At 36.5% G+C, this 13,567-nt stretch overlaps 1 protein-coding gene across 1 annotated transcript in view; it reads left to right on the forward strand.

The window, feature by feature from the left end:
- The window catches only part of LOC124555753 (hemicentin-1-like), an 817,128-nt gene that overhangs the window by 719,471 nt on the left and 84,090 nt on the right, over window positions 1-13,567 (forward strand). The window contains exons 51-52 of the mRNA XM_047129776.1: window positions 2,440-2,562; window positions 12,862-13,080. Coding sequence (XP_046985732.1) covers window positions 2,440-2,562; window positions 12,862-13,080 — 342 coding nt within the window. The remainder of the gene's footprint in view (window positions 1-2,439; window positions 2,563-12,861; window positions 13,081-13,567) is intronic.

Here is a 13,567-nt window from a genome sequence, read left to right on the forward strand (position 1 = left end):
AAGGTTGGAGCTCCCAACTACCAATAATCACACCCTCTGTGATTGCCTGGACCTTGCAGGCTGAGTGGTTTCCTCTGAAACAGGACAGGCGACAGCATCTGGCTCAGCGACAGTGTCATCCATAGACAGCACCTGAAACATGTTTGTCAGACAAACCGGGGAGGCCTTATGTGTGGCCACCTGGGAAGTCTTTCGCTGCCTGCTTCACCCCAAGGTGACCTCCCACTCGACCACAGGTGAGGGGTCAACCTCAGTGCCAGTAGTAACTGGGTTGGCCACCAGTGAGGACTGATTGGAGGACTTGGACATGCTGGACATCTGTTGGATCCCCACGGCTGGCCCACAACAGTGGTGCCCATCCATTGCAGCCTCAAGCTGCGTAACCAAAGCCATCACAGCCTGAAGCTGAGAGCGAAGTGTCACCAACTTGGTTCACATTCGCACACAACAATCGCAGTCTCCATCCATACTAAAGACCGTGGAAAACTAAACTATGCAGATAAACAGACTATTGGCACATGCTGTACAACTCTACTGTACACCCTGACGAAAACACAGGAACTGTGTCTAATAATACGCAGATATTGAAAAACCTAACTACCGAAGCAATCAACTCAGGTAAAACTAAATAATTCAACCCTGATTATGTCACAAAATCAGTTTACTTCCCAACACAAATGAAAATGCGAGAACTGTGGCTATTAGATATTAAATTTACACACAGAAACTAAACTATTAAAGCACACAGATGATGTAATAAAATTCGCTCGTGGAACTCCTAATGCCAGGAATTTTTTGCTGACTTCTACTGCAAGGATTTGACCATCCGATATATTCTTTCAGTTGATTACCCTCAAATACTCTGTCAAGACCCTTTTGTTTTGCATCTTTATTTTCTCAAACAGTCTTTGGAGCAGTATGCTTAAGACGTTTTGGTGCCCAAATTGATACCTTTGCACTCTTAAAGAGCTCAGCCAGTGTCTTCACCAGCAGCTTGTCCTCCTCCCATGAAAAGATCGTAGGCACCATCTGCTTAAACCACTACACTGTTCCCACCCTTCCACACACAAACATAAGAGCACCTTTGTCCAGATAGACCCTCCTGAAACTGGATCCTGGACTTGTGTCAGCCCCAGTCTTCTAAAAGAGAGCCATGTGAATAAGTTATATCTGCTGCAAGTCATATTGGCCAGTGGATGTCCATGTTGGATAACTGCCATCCTGAAAACTAATGCTGTAGTACTTTATCTTGAGAAGTGGGAGTATAAGACTCCTCCCTTGTTCCCTGTTTTAGAGTTAGAGGGAGTCTGATTACCCTCGTCACCATGAGACAGTCTTTTTCTGAAGATCTTAGGTTCAAGACCTTTTTGTTCAAATTTGCATCATATAACAGTGCCAGTAAAGATGCCCATATAAAGTTATTACACAATTTCAACCATTCTTCAGAATTTCCCACAAATGTATGTCAATTGATTTAAGTCCCTTTAAAAATATATGATTCATATGTTTGTGATATGTGAATCTTTTGAAACTAACTTGTGGATATCTAGCATAAAAAAGTGTGAGGAAAGGTAAGTTAAACATGTCTCACAATAGATTATGTTTGTAATAAATATAATGGAATATGTAGCAGTGTTGTCCAATCACCCACAAGTAGTACAAATGCTAAATTTAATTAAGGAGGAAGAAACATAAATCTATATGGTCATCAGCACAACTTTGAGAATCATACTGATACTATTACAGAGTATTTGCAGTCTTTTATGTTTCAGTGCTCAATTTATGAAGTGTGGCAGTTTTACAGAATTGATGTTTACCTATACCCATTCTGATGTTTTCAGTTATTGCTACATACAGCCATTGTTATGATATATCATAGTTCTACAGAATTGTTTTTACCCCTATCCATTCCCATGTTTTAAACCCTACTGCATACAGTAGCTGAATTGGATATATGGTACGGAATGCTATTGAAGGTGGTACATTATCAACTCCCCTTGAGCCTTTGGGAAAATTTTGAATAATGTGCCAATTGATTGGGACTAACAGGGATCAATGAAACCTCAACCTTGGCCAGAGAGAAACAGAACAGGCAGGGTCTACAATATGGTGAAAAATCAAGCCAACAAGCTTCACTAGAAAATAGTGAACTACCCTATAAAAATACCTATAAATTTTTGCTTTCTAATAAAAAAGTTATCAGTTACTCTCATATATAATTTGTGATTTTAAAAACTGTATTTGACTGAGAGTAGATTTTATTGAAATGTGTAGAGAACTGTATACACTTATTCTGTAATGTAATTAATTTATTGAAATTTTATAACATACTGTTCATTAGTTGCAAGCAACAGTAGCAATTAATGAGTCACTCATGCTCCAGTTTTTATGTGTTATGCTATGTGACAATACAAATTTTATTCTATTGTATGTTTTCAGACATTAATGAATGCCTTGTTGATCCATCTGTATGTTCTCACCACTGCCAAAATGTGAAAGGGAGCTTCAGGTGTCTTTGCCCACCAGGATATAATCTCATGGAAGACCGAAGAACTTGCACAGGTATAATTCTATTATTTTTGGATGTATCTTTGAGTAATTTATGATTTATGCATTAACACCTATCATTTATTTCTTTTCTTCAACATGATTTTTGAGCTTATTTGTCAAGCATTATAACTTTGACATGTGGAACATGTCTGCTGATTACTGCACAATCAGTAATCTGCCACTCAACTGTAAACTAGATCTGCAAGAGTACTCTCTACTGTTTGAGCCACACTTTCTCAATGCAAATACGTAAAGTGTAATATATTGTGCATGCATTTGAATGGAAGCATCTCAGAAATTTTAAACTTCTACAAGAAGTTCTCATAAGTGACATGAGAGAATTAAAAATAACACAACAATTAAAAGTGAGTGTTGCAACAAAAAATACATTGTCCACTAACAAAACATCTGAAAATGCTTGTTGCAAAATGAAACATATTTTGTGTCAACCATGGGCAAAGTCAGTTTCAACCTTAATAACATGCAACAGAGAATTATGTATGACAAAATTTCAAATGAGGCTCAGTTAAAAGAAGATACAATAATTCAACAAACCACAAGTTCATAACAAACACAGTCTCCATTCATATACATGGTGAACCATAACAAAAATGTAATGTCAAATACAGAAAAGTAAAACTAATCTTTTCCATGGAACCTGGAAGAAGAAAGTGATATTTTTTATGTGACAACGATGTTTGAGATATCATTCAAGAAACAAAATGCATCAAAAGTTAAATGGCCATTTAAGTAATTTAAAACCAGGAGATTGCAGAAATACAAGTTCTTCTTGAAATAATTGTCACTTCTAATAACTAACAAATAAAACCTTCCTTGTGATCTATGGTGGCTCCAATGATGTTGCATACAACAAAGGTTTGAATGCTGTTAATGCCCTGACTGCAACTATAAAACACTTAAAGCTTACAGTAAGACAAACCTCTGCCATCATGTTTCATCGGCTTTGCAAATGAGCACATGATTGAAGAAAATATTTAATAGATAACATTATGAAAGCCATGGAATGCATCTTAGCTATATTAATTTGTAGTATTATTAAATGTGTGAGAAACCTTATCCAGTTCAAACAAATGTTTTTGCACAGATAGCTCACTATAAATACTTCAACCTTTAGTAACTGCACTCATGTACAGGAGTAGGACAAAAATATGGGAACACCACAAGAACTGCATGCACAGACATAAATGCAGTGCTAGCCATGCCTGTTGGTTATACTGTTGTGTTTGACCATGAACACCACCTGTGAAATGTCCTCAATAAGTCGCAAGTCTCAGTCAAGGTCAGAACAGTGTTCTATGTAGTTGTGAGTACATTATGTCAAAGGTAAGTGAATTCAAACATGGGTAAATTGTTGGTACTCATATGGTGGGTGCTTCCACAACCAAGGTAGCCAAAGTCTTTGGTGTTTCAAGAAGCACTGTATCTAAGATCTATACCCACATACTGGAAAGTGGAAAAACATCATCCTTGAAGTCACAACAAAGATGGAAGAGTGTGTTGGGCGATCATGACAGACACTCATTGAAGAGGATCATGGTGAAAAATAAGAGACGACAGCTGCAAAAGTCACTACAGAACTGAATGTCATATTCACGAAACCTGTCAGCAGGAAAACGACATGAAGGGAGCTCTAGAACTGAGAATGGCAGGGCCAGCTGGAATATGAATACCACACATCAGTGATGCAAATGCCTGTAACAGGAAAACATGGAGCTAAAGCCATAAAACCTGGGCTATGGAACAGTAGAAGAAAGTGGTTCAGTCAGGTGAGTCTTGTTCCACACTGTTTCCAGCTTCTACTGAGTTTGTGTCTCAAGAAACATGGTGGGAGTTCAATGATGATTTGGGCAACCATATTGTGGTATTCCATGGGCCCCATGCTCACTCTGCAAATTCACATTACAACCAAGGAATATGTGACCATTTTGGCTCACCAGGTCTATCCCATGGTACAATGTTTCATCCCACTATGGTGATGCTGTGTTCTGAGAAGACGAGTCCCCTGCTCACACAGCTCGCATTGTCCAGGAGTGATTTTGTGTGCATGAGGATAAATTGTCACTCCTCCCCTGGCCACAACAGTCACCAGATCTTAGTACTATTGAGCCTTTGTAGTCTACTTTGCAGACAAGGGCTCATGATCGATATCCAGCTCCATCGTCATTCCAATAACTCGCCACTATTTTTCAGGAAGAATTCTATATGAATCCCTTGAAAACAATACAGGACATGTATTTATGAGACAAATGGAATGTGTTGTGAATACCAACAGGTGTCCTACACCATAATAGGTGTGGTGATGTGTTGTTTTTGTGGTATGTCCATATTATTGTTCACCTGTTGTATAAAGACCCATGGAAAAACTCATTAGTCAAATAACAGAATAAAGTCTCAGATCATTGAGTAGTTATTATTTTTGGACAAAATGATATCAATTATTCTGAAAAGCAGAAACTGACAAATTTTCCATCATAATATTAGAGACTTGAGCAGTAAGCTAAATGACAGTACAGTTGATGTTACGGTGGTAATTGGTTTCCTGACTGGAATTAGTACCTGATTCCATGCTAGATATGCATTCAGTTATGCTCATTCTGACTTTGTTCAAGAAAAATGAGTAGTCATATACTTACCTTTATTCTAGAATATCTTAAAAACGTTAAAACTGCATAGTTGTCACTTGGAAGTTCACAATCTACAGGGTACACTTCCTATAATAGTAGAGTTGGTTGCCAGAAATAAAAAGGGTGGAGATCAGTTTAACTGATTTTCATGATTTATTCAAGCATTGGATTCCACATGTAACTCAGTGTGATAAACATTTTATCGTGAGCATCAATACTGTGCAACACTGTGACATTAAGTGAACTTTTAAAAAATGTATCTGCTTTCTATAAGGGGTGATCAAAAAGTTCTCATTTCAGGGCACTGGTGCAGCATATATGCAATGTGGCTTGACTCTGATGCAGGTATGTAAGTACCAATATGTAGGCAAAGGATTAGGGTGGCATTCATGACTTTTCGATGTGCATGCGATAAATGCAGAAACATGAACTTTGGCGATGTTATTAGCAAATGTGTCCAAACAAGACCAACATGGTGCTATTCTTTTCTTGGTTGATGAAGGACAAACACTGGTGGACATCCACTGGAGAATGAAGAATGTATATAGGTCAGCATTTCTGTCAAAAACCACCATTATGGAATGGTATTCCAAGGGGTGCTGCTGCTTCAGGGTAACACGTGTTCCCCATATCGCAAATGTCGTAACACAGAAGTTACACCAAATCAAGTGGGAGACACTTAAGCACACACCCTATAGTCCTGATCTCTTGCCAAGTGATTATCAAGTCTTCAGTCCCTTAAAAAAGACCTTCATGGGTTGATAATTCCTGTCAGACGTGGACATGCCATGTTTTACCAAATGGGTTTTGTCAACATGGTGTGTCAGTCAGACGATTGCCTCAAATCGCTCTAAGCACTATGGGACTTAACATCTGAGGTCATCAGTCCCCTAGACTTAGAACTACTTAAACCTAACTAACCTAAGGACATCACACACATCCAAGCCTGAGGCAGTATTCGAACCTGCGACCATAGCAGCCACACAGTTCCGGACTGAAGCGCTTAGAACCGCTAGGCCACAGTGGCCGGTGATGATTGCCTCAGTGCTCATAGGAATTTTGTCTGACTGGTATACTGATTCTAGACTGTACTGCCTTTGAAAAGAAACTTTTTGATTGACCCTTTTAATACATCCAAACAGTATCTTTCCCTCTCACTTTTTCATGCCAAATGTGCAATTAGTCCAGAGTCAGTAAAATGTTTACATTTTAACATCCTTAGGTCACTAATGAATGACCTGATTCATGTCAAATACAAAACTGATGTTTACAATTTTCACATAATAATTCTACTTCTGATAATGACCAATAGCTATGGGAATGTAATCTATTGTTCCTGTTTTTCAGTAGTACAAAGGATGTGAGCTCAGCATTTGTTTCAGAACTACAAGATCATTTTTTAATGTTTACTTTTCTCTGAAAGTGATGTTACAGTGTTATAAAAATCAAAATAGGATCCTAGAATAAACATTTGTCAAAAAATGCTTGGATTATAACCCAACATGACACGTTTGACAAAATTCAAAATGCCTTGTGAATACTCAATTTATAAGTTTTCTAATGAGCTATAAATTCTCAAAATGTAATGACTTTTTATAAATATGCAGATTTTGATGTTAGTGGTTCATTAGATTGTGTACCAATTTATATATCATAAAAGTTTTGATTTCATTTTCTTATGGAAGTTATAAAAGGAAATTGAATGTTATCTATATTTCAATTGTTGCTTTTCAATATATTAGTTTTAGATATTTGTGTGTCACATCAAATGATTCTCTTCAGTCGTCATTGGTCCCATTTATGCAGGATCATTTTCCAGCCACAGCAATATTGAAGATTTGATGTTTTATTAGATTCCTGATAATCACGGTACACTCGTGAAATGGTCGTACAGGAAAATCCCCACTCCATTGCTATCTTGGAGATGCTGTGTCCCATCGCTTATGCGCTGACTGTAATACCACATTGAAACTCATTTAAATCTCGATAACCTACCATCACAGCAGCAGTAACTGATCCAACAACTGTGCGAGACACTTCTTGTTCTATATAGGTGTTGCTGGACCACAGCACCATATTCTGTCTGTTTACATATCTCTGTATTTGAATATGCATGCTTATACCAGTTTATTTGGTGCTTCAGTGTACATTACCTTACCAAAAAGTCAAGCACATGGGAAACATGGTCTGAGGTCAATGTAACTTTGTACAAAATTACACAATCTGTAGGTATGCCAATGATTAGAGCTGCAATTCTCTGTGACTGGTAGAATGGCCCCCAGACTTCATTAGTGTTGTTTTTGTTTAGTGTTATTACCAGGCCTGATAAGGTACATAAAGAGCATGAACAGCATCAGATGTTTAGTGATCACTGTAAAGTACCAGGAGATGCTGCATATTCGTGTGAGACACCATTATCTGCACCTGACAGAGTCGAAAAGTGGCTCATTGTGAGTCTCCGTTTGGCTGGCTGTTTGAATCATGCAGTATCCAAAGTTCTGGTGCATTTGGATGTGGCAGTGGACCCATGTTTGACTGAGTAGGAACATGAGAGCAGGCATGCTAGTTTTCAAGGCTCTGGTTGACCATGTCTGACCACAACAAGGTTGTGTTGTGCAACCCCTTCACATATGTGCCTCCAATCCAAGAACAAGTAATGGACTGTCTAGAACATTATGTGTCACCTCATACCATTAGTCAGAGATTAGTAGCAGCTGGACTAGGGAATTACTGTGCCATTTTAAATGTTGTTGAAAGACATATAGGCAACCACAAAAGATCAATTTTTAAGTGTTCTTAAATAAATGGGCTGCAGTGGCTTCATAGCAAAAGCTACAGGAATACTGAAACATCCTTATTCTAATATTTTTAACAAAACAAGTACATGTTCTATAGCCATCAAAGAAGTAAGGAAAACCATATCTGTTTTATGATCGAAGTTTCAACAAGTGTAGATAATATTTCCAGAAAATTGCTAAATGCCTCCCGCTCAGAGGATGTAAAGGCAGTTGTTTTCCACAAATGTAATGCATCACTCAGTCTGGATTCTTCCCTGGAAGATTTATTGATTTGATTTTTAAAGCCCGTAAATTTTACATTGTGTTTCCATAAAAACATGAGGCTAATGACAAAACGTTAAATATACAGTAAGTATTTTTTTCATAACATAGGGCACATGCAACTAGAAAAAATGTATATACTCACATTGCTTTTAATAGTTAACAAATAAAATTATACATCAAAATACTGGACAAGTATAGTGCCAAAAATGACTATGTCTATGAGATATAGAAATATTAAAGCTCACAGCAGCTACGCAAATATTATAAACCATAAACAGTGTGTGTGTGTGTGTGTGTGTGTGTGTGTGTGTGTGTGTGTGTGTGTGTGTGTGTGTGTGCATCTTATACTGAAACAGCTGTGCAAGTTATACAACAAATAGAATATTATGCTTACAACAAGATTAAAAAATCTTTTCCTAAGATTTAAACTGTGTGGTAGAAAGGATGAGTGCATATAGTTAATGCAAGTTAACCTTCAGTTACTTGTCAACAGAATAAAAAGTATGCTACATTAGCATTTCATTTCCTTCCTACCTAAAGGTATTGCTTTTCCTCATAATCAACAGGGGTATTTTGTTGAAGCCTATGCTGTCCAAATTTCTCAGCCCATCTTGACTTCTGCTCAATCTTTAGATCACTGGTTGAATGTTTGATTTGATTCTTGTGTCATGGTTGTGGATCTCTACATATATTGGAAACAAACGAAACTTGCTGGAATGCAAATACTGGCAACTTACAATACATAAAGTTTTTTGAAAATGGTTTTAATGGTCTATCCCACTGACACTCTGTTCATTATTTTCATTATTCTTTACTGAGTAAGGAATTTTTTTTCTGTAAAAAGCCCCCCTCCCCCCACCCATTATGGGATGCCGTACACTATTGTTGAGTGTGCAAGCCCATGATACACTGTTTTTAGAGCTTTTATATCACATTCCTTTCCAAGGATTCCGGATGCATAACAGAGACTTTTCAAGTTTTCTCTGTGGTGGTCCCACAAGAGTAAACTGGCCATTTACATTCCTAGAAATTGTCTCTGCATCTTGTTCAACTTTTTTGCCTTCAATATGTATGGGTTTCATATACACATTATGGTTTCAGTATGGTTTAGAGAGCATATAAATTACCTTGTTTGGATTTAGCAATAGTTTATTGTTGTGAAGCAAAGATAGACGTGTTTCAATTGTGCCATTAACCTTGCATTTCAGTTGCAAAGCTGAAGTGGACTGGAAGGGAAAATTTGTGTCATCTGCAAACAATACAGAAATATTTGGTAGATTTAATGGAAGGTCATTAGATGTTCTGATAAATATTTAGCTGTTTATGACATTACATACAGATGTGACAGTTTTCACAGAAATATTCTGTAATAACTAATCTTAGATACTATCAGCACCACATGCAGATGGTGATTGTGGCTCATGATTTTTCAATTACTGGGATCAGAAAAATGGTCACATCTGATGTTGGGAATAAAGTTTTTGTGATTCAGCTTGTATGGTGATTCCTTCACCAGTGAAGTGAATTCAGTTTTTTATTATATATTTGTAAATGTTAATATTGTCAAGGTTCACCAAATAGCAGAAGCATTGAGTTTTCAACAGGCATACACACAAGAAAAAGAAAGCTTTGCTAGATTTTAGAAAAAATCGTGTGAAAAAACACACACACACACACACACACACACACACACACACACACACACACACTCCTTTGAGCATCTACATTGTGCTGGCTGAACACAAAATGCTGGAATTTACATTCTGCCACAACTTTCCTTGTGATGATTGCTGATAATATTCATTTCAAACGTTTCTATTATCCTGTAGAATGGCTGTTCCAGTAACCAGTCATAGATTCTAAGTAAAGCGGTCATCATGGCTTTACTAGCCATGGTGCTGGTGTAGGTGTATGCTGTTACCTTCTTCCAAACTCTGAAATGACTTACCAGCCAGTTATAGGAGGACATACAGTTTTACATGGATTCCAAACCACAGTGCAGTTTTTTTACGTCAACAAATATCGTCAGAGGTGAAAGAAGTGATATTTGATAGACAAAAATCCTAAAACTGACTGGCGATCAAATGCAAAACCTTTGGATTTCTAGTCTGGCATTTTACAGCTGAGCCACTGAACTACACTAATACATCCTTGGTTCAGTAATATTTTAGAGAAATTTATTTATTTGTTTGTCCATATAAATCTCTTTTTCAGTACATATATCATACACAAGATAGTGGACAGGAAACCTTTTTAGCTATTGGTTTTACAAGCATCAAACATACGTCATTTAAATTTTTATGACAAATTGGATCTATACAGTTAATAATCACATATTTTATTAACCACTGTACATTTTCAACTTATTTCTACAGTTCAAGATACAAATTATATTTTTTCTTGTATAAGATACTGTGAGATTGAATAGTAGCAGTTTTGTAGAAGATAGGCTGTCACAGACTTTTTGAAGTTCTGTAGTTCAGAAAGAGATTTTATATGTCATGATAATCTGTTGTATAATCGTATAGTTTCTGCGTGATATACACCTTTTTGGCATAAAATGGTGTTACAACAACTAACATGTAATGTCACTCTGTGACCTGGTACTGTAATCATGGACACTTGTTTTGATAAGGCAGGTCTTCTTTTCTCAGTATTTTTTTTTCTTTTACAGCTACTTCCAATGTATAAATGTAGGGGAGGGGTAAGATCTTTAGATCTTTAAAGAAAGGTTTACATGGTTTTCTGCTGCTCATTTGTTACCATATTCTTATAATGTGCTTTTTGTTTCCTGAAATCTGTTATAGTCTGGTGTACATTTCTGCAGCAAATGATACCATACTTCAGTATTGAACGTACATGAGCAAAGTTTACAGCCCTAAATGTTTCTGCATTAATATTGTTGCAAAGAATGGTAGTACATAGCTAGTCTTCCTAGTTTTGAATTTAGGTATGTAATATGAGAGATTACCATTTAAGATTCTCCGGGATATGAATCCCAAGATATTTAGTTTCAGTGAGCACGAATGTTTTGGTCATGTATACATGTTACTGGTTTTGCTACATTTTTGTTTTGATCTGTGTGGAAATTCATGAGTACTGTGTTTTGGGGGATCAACTATTAGCCTCTTTCTGATAAACCATTAAAACACTTCTTTTGTAATATCTTTTGCAGATACAGTAAGATTTTCTTCTTTATTTCCTTCAGTCAATAGACTGGTGTCATCTGCAAACAGTGCTGGTTCAGAATCCCTAATGTGCAACAGAAAATCATTAATGTATACCCAAAAAATAAAGGGACCTAAAATAGAGCCCAGTGGAACACCATACCTTATTCCACATGGTTCTGAAAGGTGTACCTGATGTTCATTTCCTTCCATGCACTTAATTTCAGTTACCTGAGAGTGATTTAATCCACTGATTTGGCACACCTCTCACACCATACCATTCAAACTTTCTCAGGAGCACAGAATGATCAGTCACATCAAAAGCTTTTGTTTGGGCGAAGAATAAACCTGAGATTTTCCTGTGGTTGTCCATTGCATTTAAGGCATAGTTTATCAGATTGAAAGTGGCTGTTTCAGTTGACCACTGTGGCCTGAAGCCATGTTGATATTCAGAAATAATATTGTTCTTGTTGAAGAATGTTGTTAGTTGTGAAAGGAACACTTTTTCAATAATTTTCGAAAACTCTGACAGTAGTGACCCAGGCCTATAGTTCCCCATACACTGCTGATCATCTTTTTTATATAGGGGTATTAATTTTGCAATTTTCAGTTGCTGTGGGAAGACACCACGTGGTAGGAATGAAATGGATATGTCTAGTAAAGGAGAGAGTATGTGTCTTGCTGTTATTTTTATAATATAATGTGGAATTTCATCAATACCAGTTGAGTAACTACTCTTCAGTAAATTAATGGTGTTTAGGAGTTCTGTTGGGCCTATTGGACTGAGGAACATGGATATATTATTTACATCAATAGCTGAAAGATCATTCAGTATTGTATTATGTGAGTTACTAAATTTTTCCTTCATTAATTATCCAGAAACAGTTGCATAATAAGAATTTAAGTTGCTTGCAACTGCCCTAGCATCAGTGACATTCCTGCAATCACGTGATATCACAATATTTTTGTGAGTTGTCTTCTTTCCTGTAAGAACTAAGTGTATTTTTGAAGCTTACAAAAATATGTTGAGTATGTAATTTTGTGTGATTTTCCAGCCTATAGAAATATGTGTCTCAGTATGTTGAAGGCTTGAGTCACATTTATTACTGTTAACTGGCTAATATTCTAGACAGTATATTTTTGAGTTTCCAGTCTTTGTCTGGTGCCACAAACACTGTCTTTGCATCACCCAGGCTATTACATCTTTTGAAATTATTGCTCATTTACAAGTATGGCCAGTGAAGCCATTGACTGTTATGCATAAATAGTGATAATGGAACTGGGAACACAAAAATATACCAACAGTCAATCACCATGAGAAATCTACATAAATTATAAGAAATGTTCTGTGTACTCCCATTCTTATGTAATTAACAACAGCATGCACAAATAACTTTTAACAGCATCTATAAAGAATATAAGTGTATTTTCTTTCAGTTTCAGGTAATGAGAACTGGGATTATGATGAGTTTGCAGAGTGGACAGACAGTTTTGAAGACAGGAACAAATACATGCCACATAATTTAAATGTTAATAGGCCAGTCAGACGACCTAAAAAACCTAGAACTCATCTACCAAAACAGTTCTTCAGAAGTCTCTCTAGCCACAATGATGACTGTGAGCTAGGCTTTGCAGTTAAGAATGGCATTTGTGAAGGTATTGTTATAATTTTTTCTGCAAGTATGTGCCATATACAATAATCTTACAAAACTATACCTTCAGATGAATGTTGTGGCCTCTTCTTGTTTTTGTAATATATGATTTATGGATCAAATTTAATTTTGTGGTATATGTATGTCTAATGTATTCAAAATATGAATTAAAATATCAATTTCAGTAATGACATGGTAATAATTCATGAAAGTACAAAATCAGCAGGTAAGCTGTGTTATAAGTAGCACTTATACATGTAATATTTGTTACTCTGTGACTATGATGTACTGCCAAAACTGTCAAAGTTTTTTTTTTCTTTTTTAATGTCAGTGCAGTACTTTTTATTCTTTTTTGTCTATGGCACTGCTCCTACAGGTATTCAGCACACTGTATGATTTGCTTAAAATCAACACATATCATCTTACAATATACAAAATGATTGTCAGTTTAATGTCAGCACTGTCAGCAGTAGATTGATGCACTTCACAGT

The sequence above is a fragment of the Schistocerca americana genome, chromosome X, assembly GCF_021461395.2.
Source record: "Schistocerca americana isolate TAMUIC-IGC-003095 chromosome X, iqSchAmer2.1, whole genome shotgun sequence".
NCBI classification, from domain to species: Eukaryota; Metazoa; Arthropoda; class Insecta; order Orthoptera; family Acrididae; genus Schistocerca; species Schistocerca americana.